The 25,588-nt window shown below is 35.1% G+C and overlaps 1 protein-coding gene across 1 annotated transcript; it reads left to right on the top strand.

The window, feature by feature from the left end:
* The first annotated feature begins 16,470 nt into the window (after window positions 1-16,470).
* LOC149787223 (uncharacterized) lies at window positions 16,471-21,450 on the top strand. The gene is made up of 3 exons (XM_089976072.1): window positions 16,471-16,499; window positions 17,432-17,619; window positions 20,204-21,450. The coding sequence occupies exons 1-3, from the start codon at window positions 16,471-16,473 to the stop codon at window positions 20,587-20,589; spliced, it is 603 nt and encodes a 200-aa protein (XP_089832198.1). The 3' UTR covers window positions 20,590-21,450.
* Window positions 21,451-25,588: the final 4,138 nt, after the last annotated feature.

Genomic DNA, 25,588 nt, shown 5'->3' with positions numbered 1-25,588 from the left:
GGGTTGATATATGGTGGCATATAAATAGAGCAAAAGGAAATCACTCGATGTAATGTGACGCTTACAGCAATGGCTTGTAAATTTGTGTTTAAGGGAATGACGCTATGAGGATCCCTATTGTCTACAAGAACGGAAACTCCTCATGAGGCGATGTTACCAGTTTTGGTGTAGGTGTTAAAAAACAGAGTATTTTGTAAACGTGATATTGTCTGTGTCTTTTAAAAACGTTTCCTGCAGACATATTACTGCAGGATCGTGTTCGTTTAAACGCAGAAGTATGTCATCGTAGTTGATTGTAAGTCCTCGGCAATCGTATGATGCTGTTCTTCATCATGAATCTTTTTAAATTGGAGCGGATCTAACTAGGTTAGGTCTTTCGCGGATTAATATTTGGGTTTATTTCTCTGGAGGAAGAAAGGGGTTAAATGTTTTGGTTGTAGGTCTGGGGGCCACCCTGACGACATGGAGCAGTTTCATCTGCATCTATATTCAAACGTCCCAAAACTTGTTGTGCAGCTCTACAGGATCATCAGACCCCTTTTGATGCCTATTTGTTTGCGACTTTATTTTACTGTCTGATGATATTAGAGGTGGAGTGTTGTTGAATGTTGACTGAGTCGATTTTTTGTTTGTCAGAGGTTTGTAATGCGGATGTCTGCGTTGGAAGGGGATTCAGTTGGGTTTGTTTGGGTTTGGGCGTCTTTCGTTGCTTTTAGGTTATTTTCACTACAGTTGAGAAGGTCGGGCCGGGGAGGGAAGTTCTAGCTTGTACTACAAAACTTGCCTCTTGATAGAAGATGTTGGAGGTGTACTTAACCCTCTCTATTTCCTTCTCCTATTTCCTGGTGTCACAATATTTTGAATTAGCATGGTGGAGGTCCTTTCCAAAGTTGACGCAGTACTGAGTTGCGCTGCACTCGGATTCCCGATGAGAAGGGTCTCCACATCAGCCACATACTTGGCTTTTCGAGCATCGGTCTTCATGATGGCCTTATGTTTGACATATGAAGCTTCGATGAGGATTTGATAAATATATCTCAACCTTTACCTGTACAAATCCAACTTTGACTAATTTAGGTACTGTAGGTTTGTTGAAGGCGAATATAATGTTGTTGGTGTCCTGCCCATTGTTGTTTCGTTTGATACGAATTCTTCGAATTGCAGTGACACCTTCATTTCACATCCCTTCGATAATTTCATTGTCGCTGACTCCAGCAATGTCACGGCAACGAATGACGCGTGTTGATTTGTTAAGTGATGTGTGTGCAAAACAAGTGGAATGTCATGAAAGGTCTTAATTGTTTGGATGTTCTCAGTATGTACTTTACGTTAGCACTCCACAAGCAAACAACCTGATTTAAGGCTTTTAACACCTTTGGGTTTGCCGACTGATCCAAGTAGTCTTTTCAACTATAAATGGCGATATTGTGGCAAGTGGTTCAGCTTCATCTTTGGATTGCATGATTATGAAGCGAGGAAAAGTATCCACGCCACATGGCTCATCGTCAGAGTCTGAAACAGTTTGTGTTCTCATGTGTTCCCTTTTCTCAGCTTTTCCGTTTATTTATTTTTTGTTATTTCGTCACCTGTGCTAGCCCATCCGCCACGGTGAACAGCAAGGGGAACTTTCCAAGTGCCAGGGATGCACAGGTCGTATAAGGAGTATGTAAGATTACCTCCCGATTGCCCGTTAAGCCACCGCCTTCTAGGAAGTCTTATGAGAGTAAGAGAAACGAAAATTAAAAGGGTAGAAAGTAGGGGCAAAGGTGGTATCAGGAGAGATACATGGAGAAAAAAAGAGAAAGTGATCAAGTAAATAAGACCTCCTAGGGCTTGGCATGACAAGCCGATTTGTCGAGACCCACGGCAAACAGGTTGCATCTACTTAGTCGCCTCTTACGACACGTAGCAAGGACACGTCGGGCCAATTCTACAACCCCGGATCCGCAGGAGGAAGCGATGAAAATAACTTTCGAGAGACGCGAAAGGCTGCCTGTAAAATTTCTTTTTCAGAGATTAATTTACATGTCTGAAATAAAATACAGTTTCTATGTATTTGTTCTAACTCACAGGAAGACACAATCAAGCGTCGCATGGCATGATGGTACATCATATTTTCCAATGTGAAAATGTAATATATTTTTCACGTGTAAAAATATAAGGATAGGTTTTTCACAGGTCTTATATAGAAATGAAATAATTATGAAAATTATTTCGCCTATTCGCCAACAAGTCTCTATACTTAACACTTAAGCATATCATAAAAACGGGTTCTTCTGTACCACGTGATGAAATAGATAAAGTATTAACGTAAAACAAACATACCTATATACATTTTTTAAATTTATCTTTACATAAACAATAACATGAATGAAGTTATTTTACATTAATTTATCATTATATATAATACAGACGAAAATATAGAAAATCATTGTTGAAATAATTCCTATATTAGTACAAGTGGAAAATTTCCCATTCATGCCATGCGTGTGCCTATGGAAGTTATACTAATAAAAAGAAGCATTATGTAAGCTTCGACAGTAAATAGAAACTGCACCACCTTTCAAACATGGAAATCATTTCTTTGTTGAGGTTATCTGACACACCGCCGTTTGCTTCTTTCTGTCTAATAACCTAGATATTAGTGTCAGAACATCCGGGTCTTCTGAAGGATAATGTTAATCTTCAGATCTTTGATTCAGAAACAAATTTGACAAAAATGAAACGATTTCTATTTCTGGGTAAATATCTGATATAATTTATCTTGTAATACAAAAATTGACATTTTATGTCGTGGTTTTGCCACCTACTTCACGTTTTATTTTTTGTACTACATAATGAAATATATCTGGTATTAATGTAGAAAAAGAAAATGCCTTCTGAAATACTGTTAGTAATGTAATGAGCTTAAGAAAGTTGAAAATTAACTGACGAATGGTTGACAGTCCATGATATTTTAAAGACGCAATTATTACAAAATAAAATAGGCAAAAAAAGTTTCAAGAGAGAGAGAGAGAGAGAGAGAGAGAGAAAGAGAGAGAGAAAGAGAGGGAGTTTTATTTGACAATTAGAAGACAAACAAGACAAAGCAATATCCGTATTACCACAAAAAGATAATAATTGTCAAATATGTTATTCGTACAAATAAATTATAATAGGCTGCCAGAGATAATGGTAGGATAAATAGATTAATTTGGACTGCCTGATGATATACTAGTACAAATATATGATAACAAATGGCCAGAGATAATACTAGTGCAAGAAAAAGATTATAATAGATTGCTAGATATACTGCTAGTACAAGAATATGTTATATTAGATTGCCAGATATACTGCTAGTACAAGAATATATTATATTAGATTGCCAGATATACTGCTAGTACAAGAATATGTTATATTAGATTGCCAGATATACTGCTAGTACAAGAATATATTATATTCGATTGCTGGATACACTGCTAGTACAAGAATATATTATATTCGATTGCCAGATATACTGCTAGTACAAGAATATATTATATTCGATTACCAGATATAATACTAGTACAAGAATTGATTATACAAGATATAATACTGGTGCAAATAGATTATTTCTTATTGCTAGTGATGTTACTAATACAACTGTAGATTATATTAGATTGTTAGAAATAATATACGAGAATATTTGACAAAGGAAGGAAATCAATTCCTGATCTTACAATTTCTCGTTCCCCTGCAATGACGATACTAAGATATAAAGAGATAAACAGCAGAAACCAAAGAAAACACACCGCCGCCACATATATGAATGTAAACTAAAGAAAACACACCGCCGCCACATATATGAATGTAAACTAAAGAAAACACACCGCCGCCACATATATGAATGTAAGCTAAAGAAAACACGCCGCCGTCACATATATGAATGTAATCTGAAGAAAACACACAAGGTCATGTGATAATGCATGCCCAGAAAGCAACCGAATTACAAGAAGAAAAAAATAACCCCACATACAACAATGTATCACGGAAGCAAAGGAATCACAAGAAAAAAATAACCCCACATACAACAATGTATCCACGGAAGCAAAGGAAACACAATAAAAAAGTAACCCCACATACAACAATGTATCCACGGAAGCAAAGGAATCACAAGAAAAAAATAACCCCACATACGACAATGTATCACGGAAGCAAAGGAATCACAAGAAAAAAATAACCCCACATACAACAATGTATCCACGGAAGCAAAGGAAACACAAGAAACAAATAACCCCACATACAACAATGTATCCACGGAAGCAAAGGAATCACAAGAAAAAGATAACCCCACATACAACAATGTATCACGGAAGCAAAGGAAACACAAGAAGAAAACAACCCCACATGAAATAATGTATCGACGGAATCGACCGAACCACAATAAAAACAATAGCCCCACATGAAACAGTGTATCCAGGGAAGCAACCGAACCACAAGAAAAAATTAACCCCACATAAAACAATGTATCCATGGAAGCAACCGAACCACAAGAAAAAAATAACCCCACATAAAACAATGTATCCATGGAAGCAACCGAACCACAAGAAAAAAAATAACCCCACATGAAATAATGTATCCACGGAAGCAACCGAACCACAAGAAAAGAAATAACCCCATATGAAACAATGTATTAACGGAAGCAAAGGAGCCCAATATAAAAATAACCCTACATGAAACAATGTATCCACGGAAGCAACCGAACCACAAGAAAAATAATTAACCCCACATGAAACAATGTATCCACGGAAGCAACCGAACCACAAGAAAAAATAACCCCACATGAAACGATGTATCTACAGAAGCAACCGAACCACAAGAAAAAATAATCCCACATGAAACAATGTATCCACGGAAGCAACCGAACCACAAGAAAAGATAACCCAACATGAAATAATTTATCCACGGAAGCAACCGAACCACAAATCAAAAATAAACCCACATGAAACAATGTATCAACGGAAGCAAACGAACCACAAGAAAAAAATTACTCCACATGAAACAATGTATCAACGGATGCAAACAAACCACAAGAAAAAAATAACCCCACATGAAACAATGTATCAACGGAAGCAACCGAACCACAAGAAAAAAAATAACCACACGTAAAACAATTTCACCACGGAAGCAACCGAAGTACAAGAAAAGATAACCCTACATGAAATAATTTATCCACGGAAGCAACCGAACCACAAGAAAAAAATAAACCCACATGAAACAATGTATCCACGGAAGCAACCGAACCACAAGAAAAAAATAAACCGACATAAAACAATGTATCTACAGAAGCAACCGAACCACAAGAACAAATAATCCCACAGGAAACAATGTATCCACGGAAGCAACCGAACCACAAGTAAAGATAACCCCACATGAAATAATTTATCCATGGAAGCAACCGAACCACAAGAAAAAAATAACCACACGTAAAACAATTTATCCACGGTAGCAACCGAAGTACAAGAAAAAATAACCCCACATGAAACAATGTATCCACGGAAGCAATGAACCACAAGAAAAAATAACCCCACATGAAACAATGTATAAAAGGAAGCAAAGGAACCACAATAAAAAATAACCTAACATGAAACAATGTATCCACGAAAGCTACCGAACCATAAGAAAAAAATAACCCCACATGAAACAATGTATCCACGGAAGCAACCGAACCACAAGAAAAAAAAAAATAAACCAACATAAAACAATGTATCTACAGAAGCAACAGAACCACAAGTAAAAATAATCCCACATAAAACAATGTATCAAAGGAAGCAAAGGAACCACAATAAAAAATAACCCCACACGAAACAATGTATCCACGGAAGCAACCGAACCACAAGAAGAAAAAAATAACCCCACATAAAACAATGTATCAACGGAAGCAAAGGAACCACAAGAAAAAAATAACCCCACATGAAACAATGTATCCACGGAAGCAACCGAACCACAATAAAAACATAACCACACATAAAACAATTTATCCACGGAAGCAATCGAACTACAAGAAAAAGACAACCCCACATAAAACAATGTATCAACGGAAGGAAAGGAACCACAATAACGAGAAGAGTTAGAAGTAGAACATCATAACAGCTAGTATCTTGGAACTGATTTCCCAAGATCACACAAACTAACTCCAAAATGATATTGGCAAATTATATATTGATCCCAAAGATGTTAATAAATTAAAAGGTAGATGCTTAACGTGATAATGAACGAGTGTAGTCTCGTAATATAAATTAAGAGAGTATATAGAAGTTAATCTCTGGAAATCTTAAGTAAGGTTACCGTGTTAATGAGATATCCTCATAACGAAAGATAAACAAATACAAGAGAGTAAGTAGTTTTAATACAAAATTAGCACGGCGATTACATTTGTTATGTGTAAGCAAACAAAATGATAAATATATTGATAGTGAATGTAGATATACATATTAAATTGCATAATGATAAAATGGTTTATAAAACTCAATAAGAAACAATATTTGAAAAGGTACATATAGGCATCAATTGTCTAATGATATTTGAAACTAGTTTATTATCTCTGATAGTGTTAATGCGAAGGATGGCACATCACATAATTTTACCACACAGAGTTCCTGACCATCTGTTTAACAACCAATATCAATTATCTATCCGCAGCTCAGAAGAAAGCTTGACGTTATTAGCTTAATAGCACATGGGTGAATACTAATAAAGTCAGATATTATGATGGTTAGGAATGGGATATTTTTATGATGGTTAGGAATGGGGTATTTTTATGATGGTTAGGAATGGGGTATTTTTATGATGGTTAGGAATGGGATATTTTTATGATGGTTAGGAATGGGATATTTTTATGATGGCTATGAATGGGGTATTTTTATGATAGTTAGGAATGGGATATTTTTATGATGGTTAGGAATGGGGTATTTTTATGATGGTTAGGAATGGAATATTTTTATGATGGTTAGGAATGGAGTATTTTTATGATGCTTAGGAATGGAATATTTTTATGATGGTTAGGAATGGGGTATTTTTATGATGCTTAGGAATGGGATATTTTTATGATGGCTAGGAATAGGGTATTTTTATGATGGTTAGGAATGGGATATTTTTATGATGGTTAGGAATGGGATATTTTTATGATGGTTAGGAATGGGGTATTTTTATGATGGCTAGGAATGGGGTATTTTTATGATGGTTAGGAATGGGATATTTTTATGATGGTTAGGAATGGGATATTTTTATGATGGTTAGGAATGGGGTATTTTTATGATGCTTAGGAATGGGATATTTTTATGATGGCTAGGAATAGGGTATTTTTATGATGGTTAGGAATGGGATATTTTTATGATGGTTAGGAATGGGATATTTTTATGATGGTTAGGAATGGGGTATTTTTATGATGGCTAGGAATGGGGTATTTTTATGATGGTTAGGAATGGGATATTTTTATGATGGTTAGGAATGGGGTATTTTTTATGATGGTTAGGAATGGGGTATTTTTATGATGGTTAGGAATGGGGTATTTTTTATGATGGTTAGGAATGGGGTATTTTTATGATGGTTAGGAATGGGGTATATGAATTATACCTAGACCTTCATGTAATGTGGTACATAAATAATATAAATATAAATTCCTTTAACAAGGCAGATAGATTAAGATGTTATTCATTAACAACATCACATTAATAATGAATAATGAAAAAGTAAGATGTTATCTAATAATAAAAAGCCAATATTATATAATAAATAAAGGAAACAAAAAATAATGATAAAATATTAATAAACATGCAATAAAATAAAAAAACTATTTACGGTCGCTCCATGTCTGAAAAATGTGTATGATGCATGATTTTGTTTAAGCGGAACAAAGATATTAGCAACAAAATTACCAACAATAAGTGAAGACATGTTTAAACCATTGTCATAAAAGATTGTATGTATGAAAGTAAAAGGTGTACAAACTCAAGTAGAGACACTGAAAAATTAGTAGCGAATATATAATCAAAAGATGCTGAAAGCACTATCGTCTGTTATGAAGATGATTTCAAAGACCAAATAATATACAGAGTAGCTATTTAAAATGTCACGGAATCTACCGGCAAAACTGGGACAAGCTAAAATACCCCCTTGTGCATATATTTGTTAGAAATGTTTTTTTTTAAAAAAATAATATTTAAACTGTTTCGATATCGACCACAGAGATTCATTACAGTGGTTCTTAGACTGTTCACATATCTTCAATCTATTTATCCCTCAGTGTGATGTGGCCCCTCATAACACAGAAATTGTCTTTGATAATTAAACGGCTCTTAGGATGGTAAACAATCATCGTCTACTCAATTAACTATCATGTCATCTAACGAATTAGAAAGTAAATACCTTTTAATTAAGATAGATGATGTGGACGATGTTTGTTTGCCTGTGGCACGCGTCGGCTCCAATAATCGCCCAGTCCTGCATAAAAGACGGAATCTTCATATACACAGGCCATTCATATGTGGCACGTATCGAATTAGTGGTATTGTTCTGTGTGTCGATAAAATGGTGTTGAATTCATTCGTGCGCGAAATGAAATAGTTAATTATATATATATATATATATATATATATATATATATATATATATATATATATATATATATATATATATATATATATTTCTTGACGTTCCTATTAATACCCATTTAGCTAACTACGCTGATGTCAATTGTGATTCTAAGGTAAGTAAACGGTAGCGCTCTAAAGATTTTTATATCTGTACTAGTCATTTGCCTTCAAATTATAACATATAACGGAGCATTAGATATAGGCGATGGCTGCCATAGTTATGTCGATGTATTTTCAACTCTTGATTGATATGTTGTTGTTGTTGTTGTGCTGTGGGGTTTAACGCCATTTTTCAGCACACGATAGGCTATACATGGCGGCCAGTATTAATGGTGGAGGAAGAACCCGGTAAATCCCCGGAAAGAACTACCGAAACTCGAGAAGCTACTGGCAAGCTTTCTCACACACCCACATTGGCTGAATCTTAGACTCGAACGCCGCAGACAGAGGTGAGATGGCAGTGATCCGTAACGAAGAGCGCTTTAGACCACTCGGCTACTCGGGGCCCCCTTGATTGATATAAAATGAACCAGAGGTTGCAAGTGCTTCTTTCCTTCTGCATGAACGAATGTTTTTATCGTGTAACCTTGTATCATGCAATTGGCTACTGCTATCTGCTGTTTACCGTAATGACCAATGGTACATCATTTATTAAAAGTTTGTGTATTCTATTAATACTCGATGTCTCATAAATTATCCCAACTGTCGATTTCATTCTCTTTTGTAGAGAATGTAAATTCAAAGTTTTATCTTAGTCAATGTTTTACAACAGAAAACAATCTGCTTTACGACAGATAACAATCTGCTTTACGACAGATCGCAATTTCTAAATTATGATTAAGATTTGGTAACACACATTGTGTAATTGAACGCCACGCAAGTTCACATAAAATAATGCCTCATTATAACGACTGATGGCGCTGTGACACGGAAAATTCCTACTAAACCCAGGAACGAGAGGTTAATCAACACCTGGACTAGATGACAAATAGGTAGGTCATTCCTGTCGGGTTACGATCAATCAACCATGCCAACCAAGCAAGCCACATGAAGCAAAGGTGCAAAGAGCGCACGATAGGTATATGCACTTGGTCTACACTTTTCATTGTGTATTTCATTTCGTATTTTGCATTGAGTAATTTAAAATGTTGTCTATATCTTTCCAATTCATACTATTTGCTTGCATTTTGTATATTTTTTTGTAGCAAGTAGTTAAATTTAGATTAGATGCGAAATATGTTTGCACCTGACCTCTTGATTTTTGTTTTTGCAAAGTTTCGTTTGGACCTAGTAGAGTGCGATCTAGTGAGTGAAGCTCACTGTAATATATAAATGAGCTCTACTCGCACCAGTCCAAGACTTAAACTGACAATACCTATACATAGGAAAAGTAACACAACTACAATGTACAAGGGGGGGGGGCAAAATTAGATAATTATTTCGCAGTTAGGGTATAGAAAGAGATAGGAAAAGAGTACATAATAGCGGAACACCATTTAGGGTGTCAATTGTTAGACTTCGGGGCAGTGAATGATTGCCCTCGACAGTCGGACATTCTAACCACCATAAATTTAAAGGGAATATAGATTGAGAAACTAGACTGCATACAGAACGCTGGTAAGAACAAATATGTGATCTATCCAAAAGAATACGACACTCCAGTACTAGGATTTGATGAGATAAAGGTCAAAGGCCTAATGGCTACTATAGCAAATGCCCCATCAATTGTAAGGGAGGTAGAGCCCAAAGTGAGAGAAATTTTCATCCGGGCTTCCTCTAGAAATTGACAATGAGATTCTGATTAAGAAGATACAGCATAAATTCAAAACACCAGTCAAATCTGAAAAAGTAGCAACGGTTTGGGGATTCCAAACGGTGAAAACAGGAGTAAGGATTCTCATGATACCCGAAGAAGCTACAGTGAATATATCAACCTTCTTTTACGTATTAGGCTTCCTTCTCAAAACATGGTATCGAGGGTGTAAACTAGAAATGGCATGCCTTCGATGCACAATAAACAGGACTTGCACCAAGAGATTGCAAGGCACCATTTGTCCCAGGTACGGACATTGCAAGGCACCATTTGTCACAGGTACGTACGCTGCAGCACAATTAGGACCCACTCAAACAGAAATTGGTTCGGCTTTAATCAAGCAAGGTAGCCCAATAGAGGCTACAAATGTCAAACAAGCCCAAATGTGGAAAAAAACAAATGAGATACCTGAAGCTCAAAACGAGGTAGGAATTGGACATTCACACAATATTGATATCACTTATCAAATAACAATTCCGTCAAACCTCGGGTAAGCTAATGCGAATAGCATAGAGACTCAAGGTGATACAACGGGAGCACTGGGAACAAAAGACATTGAATGGGAGGACTATGGTACCTCCAGAAAAACATGTAAGTCGGTATCACTGAAAAGGAACAATATAGTCCAGCAACAAATCCCTACTGCCTCTTAAATGTTGAAGAAAATGACGAAACCCAAGATACAGAACTAAAACATATATCAAAAGGGCTGGTTGATTTGATAGGGCTAAAACCCCTCACATCCACACCAGCCTCAAAAAAGAGAAAACTGACCATTTTGTCCCAGAGCCCCACCCTTAATGTGGAAGAGTACGGGAACGAATTGGTCATAAACAAAACACAGCAGACTATTATCCCACCAGTTAAGACAAAAATCTTAATTGGAAACGCAAGAAAAAAACTAAACAATTAAGTGAAACGGACAATGACAAGGACATGGAAGACGAAGATGACTTGGAAATAGAAACGGACAACGAAACGGATTTGGAAACTGACGAAACAAATACAGAAAATAATTGCAGTTCAGAAATCAAAGAAATCACAAAAGAGGAAGTACATAAATCAAAAGAGGCACTGAAACAATTCCAGAGCCCCTCAAAATAATAAATTATTATAACTTTTACAGAATCTGCATAAACCTAAAATACATAATTCTTAAATAAAATACAATCGCAGTGATGCGGCACCTGGTATAGTGTAGCAAAAATGGAGGGAATAAACTTCCGAATTGCATCTGTCAACAGTAATGGGAGAAACAAAGAAAAAGCAGAAAAACTGGCCAAAGAAACGAACTTTGATGCGATTTTATTACAGGAAACACATAACGGAATTACGCCGGAAATAAATAACTTCTTAGCAGATAAACTAAATTCAGTGGTTATATGTAATGATTGTACAAATAATGACAACAAAATAAAAAACAAACAGCGTCTACGCTGGGAGCAAATGGAGGTAGGAGAAATTTTTAGAAACGATTGATATAAAGATACACAACTGGCACATAAAAAATGTATAATTCGCAGCGAATAGGGGGCAATAAACAAGTTATTATAGAAAATTTATCTACTTAGTAAACCATTCAATGGACAATTTGATTGGGGGGGGGGAACTTTAACTGGATATGCCATGAAGTAGATAGGAAAGCTGACCTAACATCAAACGATAAGCTTTTTAGAAATAAAATGTTAAATTTAATCAACAAACATAAATTAAAGATACAAATATCGGAAACTAACTCTGGTTAGACGTGAATATATATACATGAATACAAACAAGGACAGGCAAACAGACTAGACCGGTTTTATGGAACTAATTTCAATCTTGTGACTTGTATAAATGCAAAAATAACTGACTCAAATTATCAGATCACAATTTGGTTCATACTGAATTAAAAATTATAATCGGTGCAAGTGGGGCCCCAGGTCGGTGGAAAATAAATAATAAAATTTTAAATAACTTATAATTTGTTGATATAATAAAAAATGAAATTGAAAACTTTAAAAATGAGAGAACCATCGACACAATAAAAGATTGGGACGTTTTAAGAGACAAAGTGAAAAGAAAAGCAATTCAGTACTATAATACAAGGGCGGAAAAAATAAAAAAGAAGAGGAACAATTAAAGATAACCCTAGGGATAAGAATAAATGAAGAAAGAAAACATATTTTTAAACAAAATTGAAGAAGAAGAAGAATCTAAAGGATATATAATTAAAGCAGGGAAATTTAAGGAGATATCCAAGAAAGCAAAAAATTATATAAAAGAGAAAAATTAAGAAAGGAGGGCGACAAAATACCACAAAAAATTAAAAGTAAAAGATTGAATGTACACAGAAAAAAAACGACATTTTAAACAACATTTATATATACTAAAAGGATCTTTATATGACATAATATATAGATCCTGAGATAATTAATAAATACCTGGAAGAGGTAAAAATGTAAGATGATATCAGAACGCAAAGACATGCCTGATGATTTCATCTCCGATGAGGAAATAACGAAAACCATAGCTGCACTTACAAAACGTAAATCACTAGAGAAATACGGACTCACCGTGGAATTCTACCAAAAATTCCAGGGTTGAGTTAACGCCGATCCTAAATGCATTGTATAACAATATTTTTTTTTAAGTAAAAGGAAACAAATGTCAAAATGGATTCGGGAGGGAATCATAACTATTATTTACAAAGGGAAGGTAGATATGGAGGATATTAAAAACTTGAGACTAATTTCACTGCTGAACACTCGACTGTAAAATTTTAAGTTGTTGTTGTGGGGGTTTAACGCCATTTCTCAGCACACGATAGGCTAAGCATGACGGCCAGTATTAATGGTGGACGAAGAACCCGGGAAAACCCCGGAAAGTTTAGACCACTCCGCCACTCGGGGCCCCAAAATTTTAAGTAGAATACTGAGTAAAAACCGGGATAGGAAAATTAGTAAACGTAAATAAAAAAGGCGGGGGGGGGGGAGATGAAGAGACGTACAAAATAACATCCTAAATATTAAAACAATTATTGATTACATAAATTAAACATGATCGAAGGGTGCCTTGGTACTTTACGATGAAGAAAAAGCTTTTGATTGGTTGGGACATAAGAATATACAAAAATACTGATAAAATTCGGTTTCGGAACAAATTTCCATAAATAGACTGAAATCCTATACAATGGAATAACCTCAAGTGTACAGGTAAATGGAAAATGCACGAGAGAATCTGACATACAAAGACTGGCGAGGCAAGGATGTCCACTGTCGATGCTATTATACGTAATAGCAATTGAAATTCTGTCACAAAATTCGAAACAACTCACATATACAAGGTATTCAAATTCCAAATCTCAAAGAGGAATGTAAAACGCTCCAACATGCCGATGATTGAACCAACTTCATAAGAGATGCTAAATTTTATAAATATTTACTTGAAGAATTAAAAAAAATTGGTAAAGCATACGGATAAAAATTAAATCGTGACAAAACCGAAATATTAAAAATAGGAAGCTGGCGCGTTAACCATCCTGGGCTGCCTCCGCACCTCCTGAGAGACAAAGTGAAAACTCTTGGAGTGCTTTTTTTTTTTTTTTTGTAAAAATAATGAACAAGAAAATTATAAGCATCTAATCAGGAAAATTACAGAAAATGAAAAGTGGGCACTAAAGCCGCTATGCATCATGGAGCGTGCACACTTTGCAAAAACGTAAAAACATACCTATATTCGAATATAAACTATACCGTTAAATCCATTGATGTGTGAAAGAAAAATCTGAATAAAATTGATAAGGATATAATAAACCACATATGAAACTATATAAATAGAGGGGGTCTGGGGATTTCCATCCCTCTACTTCTGAAAACTTCAAACATAAGCAATAGATTTTTTTAAAAAACAGAACCTGAACCCAAAACAGACTGGGATGCTTTATATATTTACTGGTTTGGTTTCTCTTTAAGACACAGACCGGAAATATACCGAAATAATAATCTCAAAAGAAAACTAACAGTCCCAAAATATTTTAGTTATTTAAAAGACATTTTAATAAAAGAGACATAAAAGAACTATGACTAATGGAGACAAAACTCACTTACGACTGGATTAGGGAAGATACAACAAAACAACAAAAAAATGAAATGCAGGGTAGAAAGGGCAAACTGGGGAATCAACTGGACTCAAACTTGGTCAAATTGGACAAAAATAAGGTCACCAAAAATTGAAGTTAAATCTTCAAATACTTACACGACGCCTGGCTTACTGGTGAAGCTATTAAACGTCGCATGATAACTTTTATACCAAAATTTCCGCTATGCAGAATAGCAAATTTCACCAAACTCCATGCGATGACTGAATGTGATAAAACAAAAATTAATAGGCAAACACTAATTATGGAAATAAGCAAAATATGTAAATACCACATAAATACTATTTTATATTTGGATGTAAAGTTTGACAATAAAACAATTGCACAAATAATAAACTACATAATTACGACATTGTCATTCTCTGGCCAAGTGATACAAATAAAAAAGGGCTAAGTCACAAGGCGCCACGCGAAGTGGAAAGGCATGCGGAAGAGCGACGGAAACAAAACAACAGGGCGGAAGTGGACAAGCAAAACAAGTACACGGGGACTAACACATATAATGAATAACAATGATCGCTAATAACCAAAAGGGACTAATCTCAATTTCAAATATTCTTTCGAAATTTCTGAACTTCCCAATAAGAAAGGAGAAGACGTAGGTCCACAGATAAAGGAAGCGTATACAAATAAATAAAATAAGGCTCCTTACTCGGACTATGTCAACTCCAATAGTAAAGATTAGCGAGAAAATGACACACCATGATCACCCATATGAGACATTAGCTTTAGTGTTTTTAATTAATATAAAAAAATTTAATGCACCGTTTTCTGGGCAAAATTTATTTTAAAAAAATAAGGAGAGGAGGGGGATGAGAGAGGAATTCGGTAAGACACCCAATAAAAGTATGTCACCGCTAATACAGGCTGCAACCCTCCTCTCATCCCCCAACTCTGACCAAATTTTTTGTCTCCAAAATACAGATCTTAAAAACTTAAAGTAAAAATACTGGAAAAAAAACTACATGGGAAATCTGATACACGTCCACCCTAACACAAACGCTATAGCAAAACTTGCAATATAGCAAAACACATGTAGTATACACAGGATATAGGCGACCTCTGGCAAATGTCACTGAGAAAAAGAAGAGAAAAAGGGGGGAATGGAGATTCCGACTAGGAACAAAACCTATGTCGGAGGAACCACCCCTTAGATAACATTAGAGAAAAAAAATACCCCACTCAAAATTTCTATATAAACAAATTTTGAACTAAATTATTTTTATAATAGATAACAAACTTACATACCGCTCCGGTGGCCTAGTGGTTAGAGCGTCCGCCTCGGATGCGGGAGGTCGTGGGTTCGATCCCCGGCCGAGTCATACCAGAGACTTAAAAAATAGTACTAACAGCTGCCTCGCTTGGCGTTCAGCATTAAGAGGTTAATGTTAGGACTGGTCGGCCTGGTGTCAGGATAATGTGACTGGGTGGGACATCATGCTACATGTCTGCGGCATGATGCCCCAGTGCTAGACATCACTATAAACTGCCACATTGCAGACATCGTAGCGATATGACTGAAAAATTGTTAAAGCTACGTTAAAAATCAAAATCACATCACATCACAAACTTACATACCTGCGGGGGATACAAATACATATAAATAAAAATGGTTACTATCAATAAATAAATGTGATTCAAATGTCCACTCTCACTTTGTCTTCTCACCCTTAATAAAGGAGTGTAATTAGAGAGGATTAGTGCCAACTGTTTATGTAGTACCTGTATTGTTCTGTGCACCCAGTGTCAACCTATTGAGTAGATAATTGGATTTCCTGCTCAAACCACCTCTAATAAAAAGCCACGACACTTCATTATAGATACTCATTCTTGATTTTGCAAAGTTAACGGCGTACAGCACTTTCTTCAGACATTACCGATATTACATATTAATTTGAACCTGCAAAATGGCGTACCAGCTGGAGGATCAAACAAGGTAAACGTTTTATTTTATTTTGGGATCTTTTAGTCTTAAATAGTAATGCCTATTTTAGTTTTCGTCTTGCCCGATTCCATTTGTTTGTGGATTCATATATTTCTTAATTGTCCTTTTTATTGTTTTCGTGTTTCTATCGTTCGTTTTATTTGTTTATTTAGTTAGTCAATATCCCCTATTACTTCGTTTATTTGTTTGTATATTCCTTTTAAAATCCATATTAAGCTAAAGAATTACGTGAAACACGTTAATCGTAAACAAAATAAATATTTTTGTCGCAAAGAATAAATCGCTTGATGAAATAAGTAATCGAGAACGTTAAGAGTAACACGGAGCGTTTTGAGAGCTTATTTAAGGAGACTCATTTAGCTTTAACTATTCTCTGTGATAATTCATGGTCATTTTCTAGTGAACTGTGCCTTCAAAACTATCCAGTCGATTGAAAAATATTGTTATCCATTGCGTGATTTACGATAAGATTTATGACGTGATCTCCCACTTTGGTATACAGTCGACCTGTCGTAACGACCATCCCTTATACAATGGACTTCTTGTTGTTAATGGAAACCATTACAAAACACTATTCCAAAATTTTCCTGGCTATTTGACCTGTATGAAAATAGGAAACCAGGCCAGACATTTCTTTTTTAGCATATTCAGTGACCTTGTTAGAAGAGAGATCATTAGTAACAAGCGTTTTGATCATAAATGTGTAAATGGTATTTGATTTTGGTCACCTTATTGAATAAAATCTGTTTTCTAGTGATGAAATCAATTATGAAGCAAAACAGACGAGCTATACAGACGCAATTACTTGTGAAATGTCACCGCTCTTCTCCCTTGTCACGTTCTCAGTAAGCTGACGCTGTGATTTCTTGATAGCATCTTCTTACCATTATAATATTCCGTCTTTATATGTTTTCTCTTTATAGCAATACTCCTACATTTGATCTTGGAATAGCTAGTGGACTAGATGGACTGGCTAATCTAGACGAACTCATTGCTCAAGGCAACTGGTACCAGAGTTATGAATATGAAGATAAGGATTATTTCTGTGAGGAGTTCAGCATAATTCATGAAGATGATCTTTGGAGGGACATCGGAGAAGAAGTGATGAACGGTATTTGCCTTTTACTTCATTCATCTTTCACTACTTTTAATTTTATTAATTGCCATGTAGGACTTTATTTATTGATTTTGTTAGTTTGTTAGATACACTTCTCTCATGCTGGGCCCTGAGTGGCCGAGCGGTCTAAATGCTCACCGTTACGGATCACTGCCATCTCGCCACTGTCTGCATGGGTTTGAGGCACGTGCTCGTTAAATGTAGGTACGTGAGAAAGCTTGCCAGTAGCTTCTCGTGGGTCGGTGATTCTTTCTGGGGATTTCCATAGTTCTTCCTCCACCATTTATACTGGCCATGTATAGCCTATATTGCGCTGATAAAAAGCGTTAAACCTATAGCGACTTCTTTTGTAATCTCTTTCCGGAAAAAGCGGAAAAGAGGTTGAGGCGGCGGTAGCACGGGATGTATATGTAAAGTATTATTCAGTGCCCTATTTTTTTTTGTGCCACGTTGTACATATTATTTGTATTATACAAAAGTCACCATTATTTTGCAATTACTTACTAAATCTACACAATATATTGTCAAGAAAAATACCTACTGATGCTAACACCACTTTTCTAAACACGTTCGGATAGCAGTCCGAGTTTCCAATGAAATGTATGCTGTCTTATATGGATTTTCAAACAACTGATTTTTGGTTCGTGTATTCTGTTGTATGTTGAGTTCTTGATAAAAGCGCCGTTACTATGAATGATTTCTATTTTGTATTTATACACACACTATATAAATTCTATTAGTGCAATGTCTTTGATTCATTTATAGGCCGTACATATTGAAATTTTGTTCTTTCAACCAATGAAAATTTTGTTTTTTCCTGCATAAATCTCCGGATTTTCTGCCAAAAATACTAAGGTTTATGTTTGTGTTTGTAATCATATCATTATATGTTTTGTATCTTATAGGTGTTGTCTAATGTTGTAAAGCGCTTAGAGCTTCCAAAGATTAGGCGCTATACAATGTCCTCATTATTATTATCATTTTTATTATTATTATTATTATTATTATTATTATTATTATGTGTAAAACGTCTCAGGTTTCAGCCAGCCAGACGTCATGCTGTCACTTATGACGTCATTAGATGTTATTATGCGTGTTACACGGGGAACGAATCCAAAGATCGTTTATTATTATATGCTCATTTTTTTCCTGTTAACTTTACATTGCCAGAATCGTTCAATATTCCCCGATACTGAACGCGCGCGACTATACACATATAGCATTCACGTGAACAAAGGAACTACTTTCTATTGTAAACAAACAATGACGCAGACACCAGCACTTTTGATTTGTAAACGAATCATATACACTCGCGTAAGAGGCTCTTTACGTTGTGGTTATTTAAATTTGTTTCTGAATGAACTAAAACATGTTTCGTGGACTGCAAAAAAAAAAAACAACCTAGCTGTTTAGGCACATTCCACGTTGACACAATGTTACGGATTTAGGCTAGCTACATTATATAAGAGACGGACGATTATGTCCTTACAACTAACATACAAGTGACAAGGCATATACTGTCTTCTTTATCTGGTGATAAGAATGGCGAAATAAAATATATTTACAGTTGTACATCCTGAATACCTCAAAATGTTCTTTCTTAATTCTGTAAATCCGAATTACATGAGCCATGTCATAGGTTTTCAATCTGGATTACACATTTCGAAATTGTGCTGTAATTTCGATAAGTGCAATTGCATCCTCCTTACTGCACTCAAAATGAAATACACATTAAATTTCATAGCGTCTTTTAACAATTGCAATTGAAAGACTTCATATTTTTCCCACGTTATTATTTCAAACATTCAATGACAGAAACAGAAATACATTTGCAAACGTAAACACGCTTCTCCCGCTCCACTTCAGTCCGATGTATTTCAGGTATAATTTGCACAGGTGAATCCAGTCCAAAATCACAAACTTTCATCGAATCGAAACAAAATACCAAAATATATCCATTCCAGATCTAATGGAAAAGTTGTTGCAATGCTCATTCATTCACAATATGACTGCAAATTTCAATTTTAACTAGACACGCCATTTTCTTTCGAAAGTTATGTCCAGCGCGTGACTAAGTTCAAATTTATATGGGCGAAGTTATGTGCGCATTAATAATGATGTTATTGTGTCATGACAAATCTGCGCTTGTATATTTAGTTTGGAATACGGTATTCAGTCATTTACGTTGTTTCTTGTAGTGTATTTTGTTTATATAATTAAACCTTAGGCAGAATTAAAAAAATGAGCATATAATAAAAAAGTTACTGCATTTGTATGGGAAAATATGAAATCGTTTTGTCTGAAGTATATACTGCACTCACATGTTCGTGCAGTATTTCATCCAAAACTCGTTCATATTTTTCCCATACAAATGCAGTAATGTTTAACATATTATGGGTGCATAGAATTTAAACGGCTTTTGTGCTGATTAAGGTTGACCGTACTTTAATAGCATTCCCTGAACTTACAAGCATATTTGATGTATATTTCAACAATTGCAAGGGATTTGATATATTTTTTTAATTCCTCTGATTGCTTTATCGGTAATTTCATAAACAAATAATTTGTTTCCATTTAGACCTAAAATACTACGCATTAGCGAGCAGGAAGGATGGGTCTTTCCACGAAAAAGAATGGGAAGAAGGCAAGGGCAAGAATGGAAAGCTTGTGAGCTTGTCAGATGATGTCAGTTCGAAACAACCGTCGACGAAGCAGGTAGCAGGTGATGCTACAGACGATTCGACCACTAATTCAAAACTTTCAAAAAACCTACATACAACCAAACAATGCATGAGAGTTCAAGTACTTAGAGGTTTGATTGTAAAGAAGGCCAAGAAATGCTGGATAAAGAAGGGAAAGATATATTCAAGAAAGGGAAGAGGTTTATGTTGTACCAAAAATTGTTGGATGGGATGGGAACATGTGGACCTAAGAAGAATTCTGCTCGATTGGTCACCATGGTAGACCGACTGGCATTTTCTTTTGATCTTGTTAATTTTGTTTTGATATGAAATTTCAAAACAAAGAAGTAGTATGCATCTTTTTTTATAATTAGTTAACTTACTGGATTGTTTCTAAAAAAGAAAATTGTCATTTTCGTTATCCACAAAAATTATCTTACAACTATATCTCAGCATTATCGATTGTAAGTGTATCGATACCTAAGTCCAAGTGTATCGATAGTAAATGTGTGGTAGTAAGTATATAGATAGTAAATGTGTGGTCATAAGTGTCTCGATATCGTATCAAGAAGAAAAAATTGAAAAGACTAAATATACCAATATATCCTTTTAAATTTACTCTAAGTTACTGTAGAGGTAATATAATGGAAATCTAAACCATGATATTTATTGTAACACCAATTAAGTTACTTTTTATTACGTTTGAGCAATTCATTGTGCAATGTACACAGGAACTGCGACCATCACTAATGACGTGACACGAAAAATGTTAATTATTTGTCTTTATAAAATATAGTGATTATAGGTCTTTTCACATTATAATGATCATTTGTTTTTATAAAATATGGTGATTGTGTGTCTGTAATATATAGTGATTATTTGTCTTAAATGAAAAGTAGTTGACTAGATATGTGTACTGCATATTAGATTCGGTATAAAAAAGGAAAATCAAAATATATGTACATTTTTAAAATTCATTTTCATATAAATAGCCGTATGAATGAAACTATTTTACATTAATTTATCATTATTTATATATTTATATACTTCAGACTGAAATATATAAATATATTGCTGAAATAATTCTTATATGGGTACAAGTGAAAAAGTTTCTTGCCGTACAACGCTTAATTGAGTGTGCCTATGTACGTTATATTTACACTAATAAAAGAAGCATTTTGGTGGTTCTTAGACTGTTCAAATATCTTCTGTCTGTTCTATTGTATTATCTGAATGTAATACGTGTAATATGTTAAAAAGATTTGATAATCTATTGGTCTTTCGGTGTGATGTATTCCCGCATAATGCACCAGTTGTCATTGATCATTGCACGGCTCTTTGGCAGGTAAACAATCATCGTCTACTCAATTAACAATCATATCATCAACATAATTAGAAATTAAATACACTTTAATTAACATGGATGACGTGGACGATGCTTGTTTATAACTGGCACGCGTCGGCTCCAATAATCACACAGTCTTGTATAAAATACAGAATCTTCTACAGCTCCAGGTTAATCAGAGCTGATTACGTTTTTATCTTAGCCAATGCATTTTAACTGATCACAATGTGCTTTATGACCAATCCCACTTTCTTTTAATGGGGCGCTCGTCAGTTTTTATGTACCTTTTAGAGAATGACTCGTATACGGTTAAGTTGTTTACATTTAAAACATACACATTGGAGATAATGTAGGCATACCTCTATGATACTTTGATGTAATCTGGCTGACATTTCCTTGGATATTGTACATATGGAAATTGTACATGATCTAAACATACTGCTAACTAAAATGACTGTTCCCTTGGGCTAAAACATCACCCTGAACTAGTCTAATGTATACTATCTGTAGCACCTATTAAAGTAGGGAAAATGAATTTTGCCCAACTAAAGAATACCAGCTTCTGAAAGTGCAACGGATAAATTATCAAATATATCAAATGTAAATCAAGTTATCGGCTCTTTTTTCCAATTTAGCTCTCAAGTCCGGAAAGTGAAAATGACCAAGTAGAGCTCTATACTCTATAACCCATATTACACTCATCAATCATATACAAAAATAAAGGGGATTAAAGGTTCTTTGAACAATACCTAAGATTTACAATGTATTTTTTAAATAGCTAGTATAGCCAGAGTGGACATTCTTTAAAAACAAAATTCTAACCTTATGCAAAATACGACACTATAGAGCGACACTATACGAGATTGGATTCTGCTGCACGACAGATCTCAGTGTGCTTTACGACAGATCGTAATTTCTTTATTACGATTAGGATTTAGTATCATTTTGTAACTAAATACCACGGACATTAACATAAAATAATGCTTCATTAAGTCTTATTCTGTTTACATATATTCATTCACAATGGTGTACATCAATATTTTGTTTTTAATACGTTGCAATTCCTGCATTTGTATCAGTATAGGCCCAGTGTTGACAGCTATTCAGTCGATGCTCAAACTGTTTAAACTCCATATAATTGCTCTTCAAGGCTATACTTTCTCTTCTTTTTATACTCAGTGAAGACAGTGAGATTGTTTGGTATCACTACAGAACATTAAACAATAATTTCATTTGATATCAATAAAAAAACAACTTCAACGAATGATTTCATTTGATATCAATACAGGATATCGACCGAAGATTTGATTTGGTAACAATATAGAAGTTAAATCGATGATTTCATATGATATCAACGCAGCATATCAACCAATGATTTCATTTTATATCAATATAGACTTCAACCAATTATTTTGTTTGATTTAAATACAAACTTCACAGGTACGTATCTCAATGAATATATAGAACTGAAAAATAAAATTTGATTAATTACAGACAGTCCAAACACAAACACGAGTATTGCAATATCACAACAATATCGCATATACACATATGGCACACATCGGACATACCTAGATGCTAAGCAAGAATCACTGATGGGAAACATGGCAATGAAGCCAGCCAAAGGGGTAATTCCTTAAGGAAAGTAGTACAAGCCATTACTTTTAGACCAGGAGCCAAAAGGATTCGAAACTAAGAAGGAACCAGATCAAACGCGCTTCCATCAAAACGAAAAGAATGAACCCTAATCCGAATTATATAAAATGTTACCAAAATTCTATGATTAGTTAAGGAATATTTACATGGGTTTACATTGTTGCAAAGATCTGCACACCCATCATCATCTAATGCCTGGCTTAAATTGCACAGGGTAGGTTAGATTTGTTTTGTCTAAGCCGAAGTTGAGCAAATCTGATTAAATGTCCAAAGCGTCTTAGAAGATATTATTTATACCCAAGTTTATAGATGAGTGATCTCCTATGCAGTTTCGAGATAGATTATAATCTCAGCCAATTAGATGGGGTATTAACATAATGAAGTCATTATTTTCCTGCACATTGTCAAAATTAGTATGTCAAATAGAATAGATATTGATCAGTACCAACTGGTGTTGGTCAGTCGAAATACGTGTGCGTCAGTCACAAAACGTATTGGTCACCCAATATAACTTATTCGAATTATAATCGGAATTATTGTTGGTCAGTTATACTAGATTCTGGCCAGGTCCACTTCGTGATGGTCAGTCAAAATGGGTGATGGGACGTCAGACATGCATGAGTAAATAATCAGTAAATGCTGGACAGTATAAATGGTGTTAGTAAGCCACAAAAGGTGTTTGTCGCACTCAGTATGTATTGGTCAGTTACATTACATGTTTTTAAAAAATGTTATTGAACTTAAGTTGTCAACGTTTTACACGTTTCCCTGCATCATCTGACACGATGTATGGGACATTATCTTAAATTGTTTTGTGTCGTTTACTTAAACACCACACAAACATGCGTTGAGACACGTGTGTTCAGAAATATTGTACACAAAGACACTCGCATACGAATCCCAATGTGTTATTTAATTGCTTGCTTGATTTTCGTTTCTTTTCATATATAATGCCTTCTTTGCTACCAACACATAAACCCCCCCCCCGCCAAAAAAAATGGGACGAACATGTAAATCAGCTAAAATATAAAAAGTACGTGCCAAAAGACGACAGCAGGGTACACTTTCTCTTAATCTAACCAGTTCTATTATTGAACTTTTGTGCTGATGTTTCCAATGTTTTAGTTGATAAAAGACAATTATTTTTATTTCATCTGTGATCTGGGATTCCTTTTATGCACAACATGATCTGTACATTATGCTCATTATTATTATTATTATTATTATTATTAAAGACACAGATATCAAGATATATTGCTTGGGTCGGTGGTTCTTTCCGGGGTTTTCCCGGGTTCTTCCTCCACCAATAATACTGGCCGCCATGTATAGCCTATCGTGTGGTGAAAAATGGCGTTAAACCCTACAACAACAACAAGATATATTGCACAGAACCAATGATATATAGTCTCAAAATTTAACACATTTCAGATCATTTTCCAAAACGTTCCACTCAGTCCTTTTGAAATTTGTATGCAAGTCTATCAATAGCAGAAGACTAGAGTCATTTATTGGTATTGAGATATTGCATAGAGTCATACAGCATTGTTGTAATTTAACTGCCTTTAATAAAGCTCGTTTGCTTGTCATTGATCATAACGGGGGGGGGGGGCATTCTTGTCCACATTAGCGATATATAGAAGCAATGTTGTAACAGTTACTTAAAAATAAGTAGCATGTCTTTGAATTCCTTTGGAATACATGGGATGATTCACAAAGACTGAAATTCTGAAAAGATTTGCAAATCGTTTCAAGCGTTATATTTGTTGTTGTTGTTGTGGGGTTTAACGCCATTTTTCAGCACACGATAGGCTATGCATGGCGGCCAGTATTAATGGTGGAGGAAGAACCCTGGAAAACCCCGAGAAGAACAACTGACCCACGAGAAGCTACTGGCGAGCTTTCTCACATACCCACGTTAGCCGAATCCTAGACTCGAACCCACGAAGACAGAGGTGAGATGGCAGTGATCCATAACGGACAGCGCTTTAGACCACTCGGCCACTCGGGGCCCCAAGCGTTTAGATACCTAAAAAAGAGATCCCCAGAGATCTTTCCCAAAGAATTAGTAGAGTTAAACTGTAAATCTGTCAGGACAAGTACTAGGCTCATTTTTCAGTGCTTTTTTGTTAAATTACTAGTCCGCATTCCTCAAATGTTAATGTACCTTCACACGAGCTTCATTCAAGAGCTGATTGTAATGATGGTTGCAAAATTTGATATAGGTTTGCAAATTATTGTTTTTGCTATTGCATAATTTTTCAGAAAATCTTACTGTTGATTT

Source organism: Sinohyriopsis cumingii, chromosome 12 (genome assembly GCF_028554795.1).
Source record: "Sinohyriopsis cumingii isolate HCF-2022 chromosome 12, ASM2855479v2, whole genome shotgun sequence".
Taxonomy (NCBI): domain Eukaryota; kingdom Metazoa; phylum Mollusca; class Bivalvia; order Unionida; family Unionidae; genus Sinohyriopsis; species Sinohyriopsis cumingii.
Note: the sequence above shows the minus strand (reverse complement) of the source record. Positions and strands in the feature narration are given on the sequence as shown.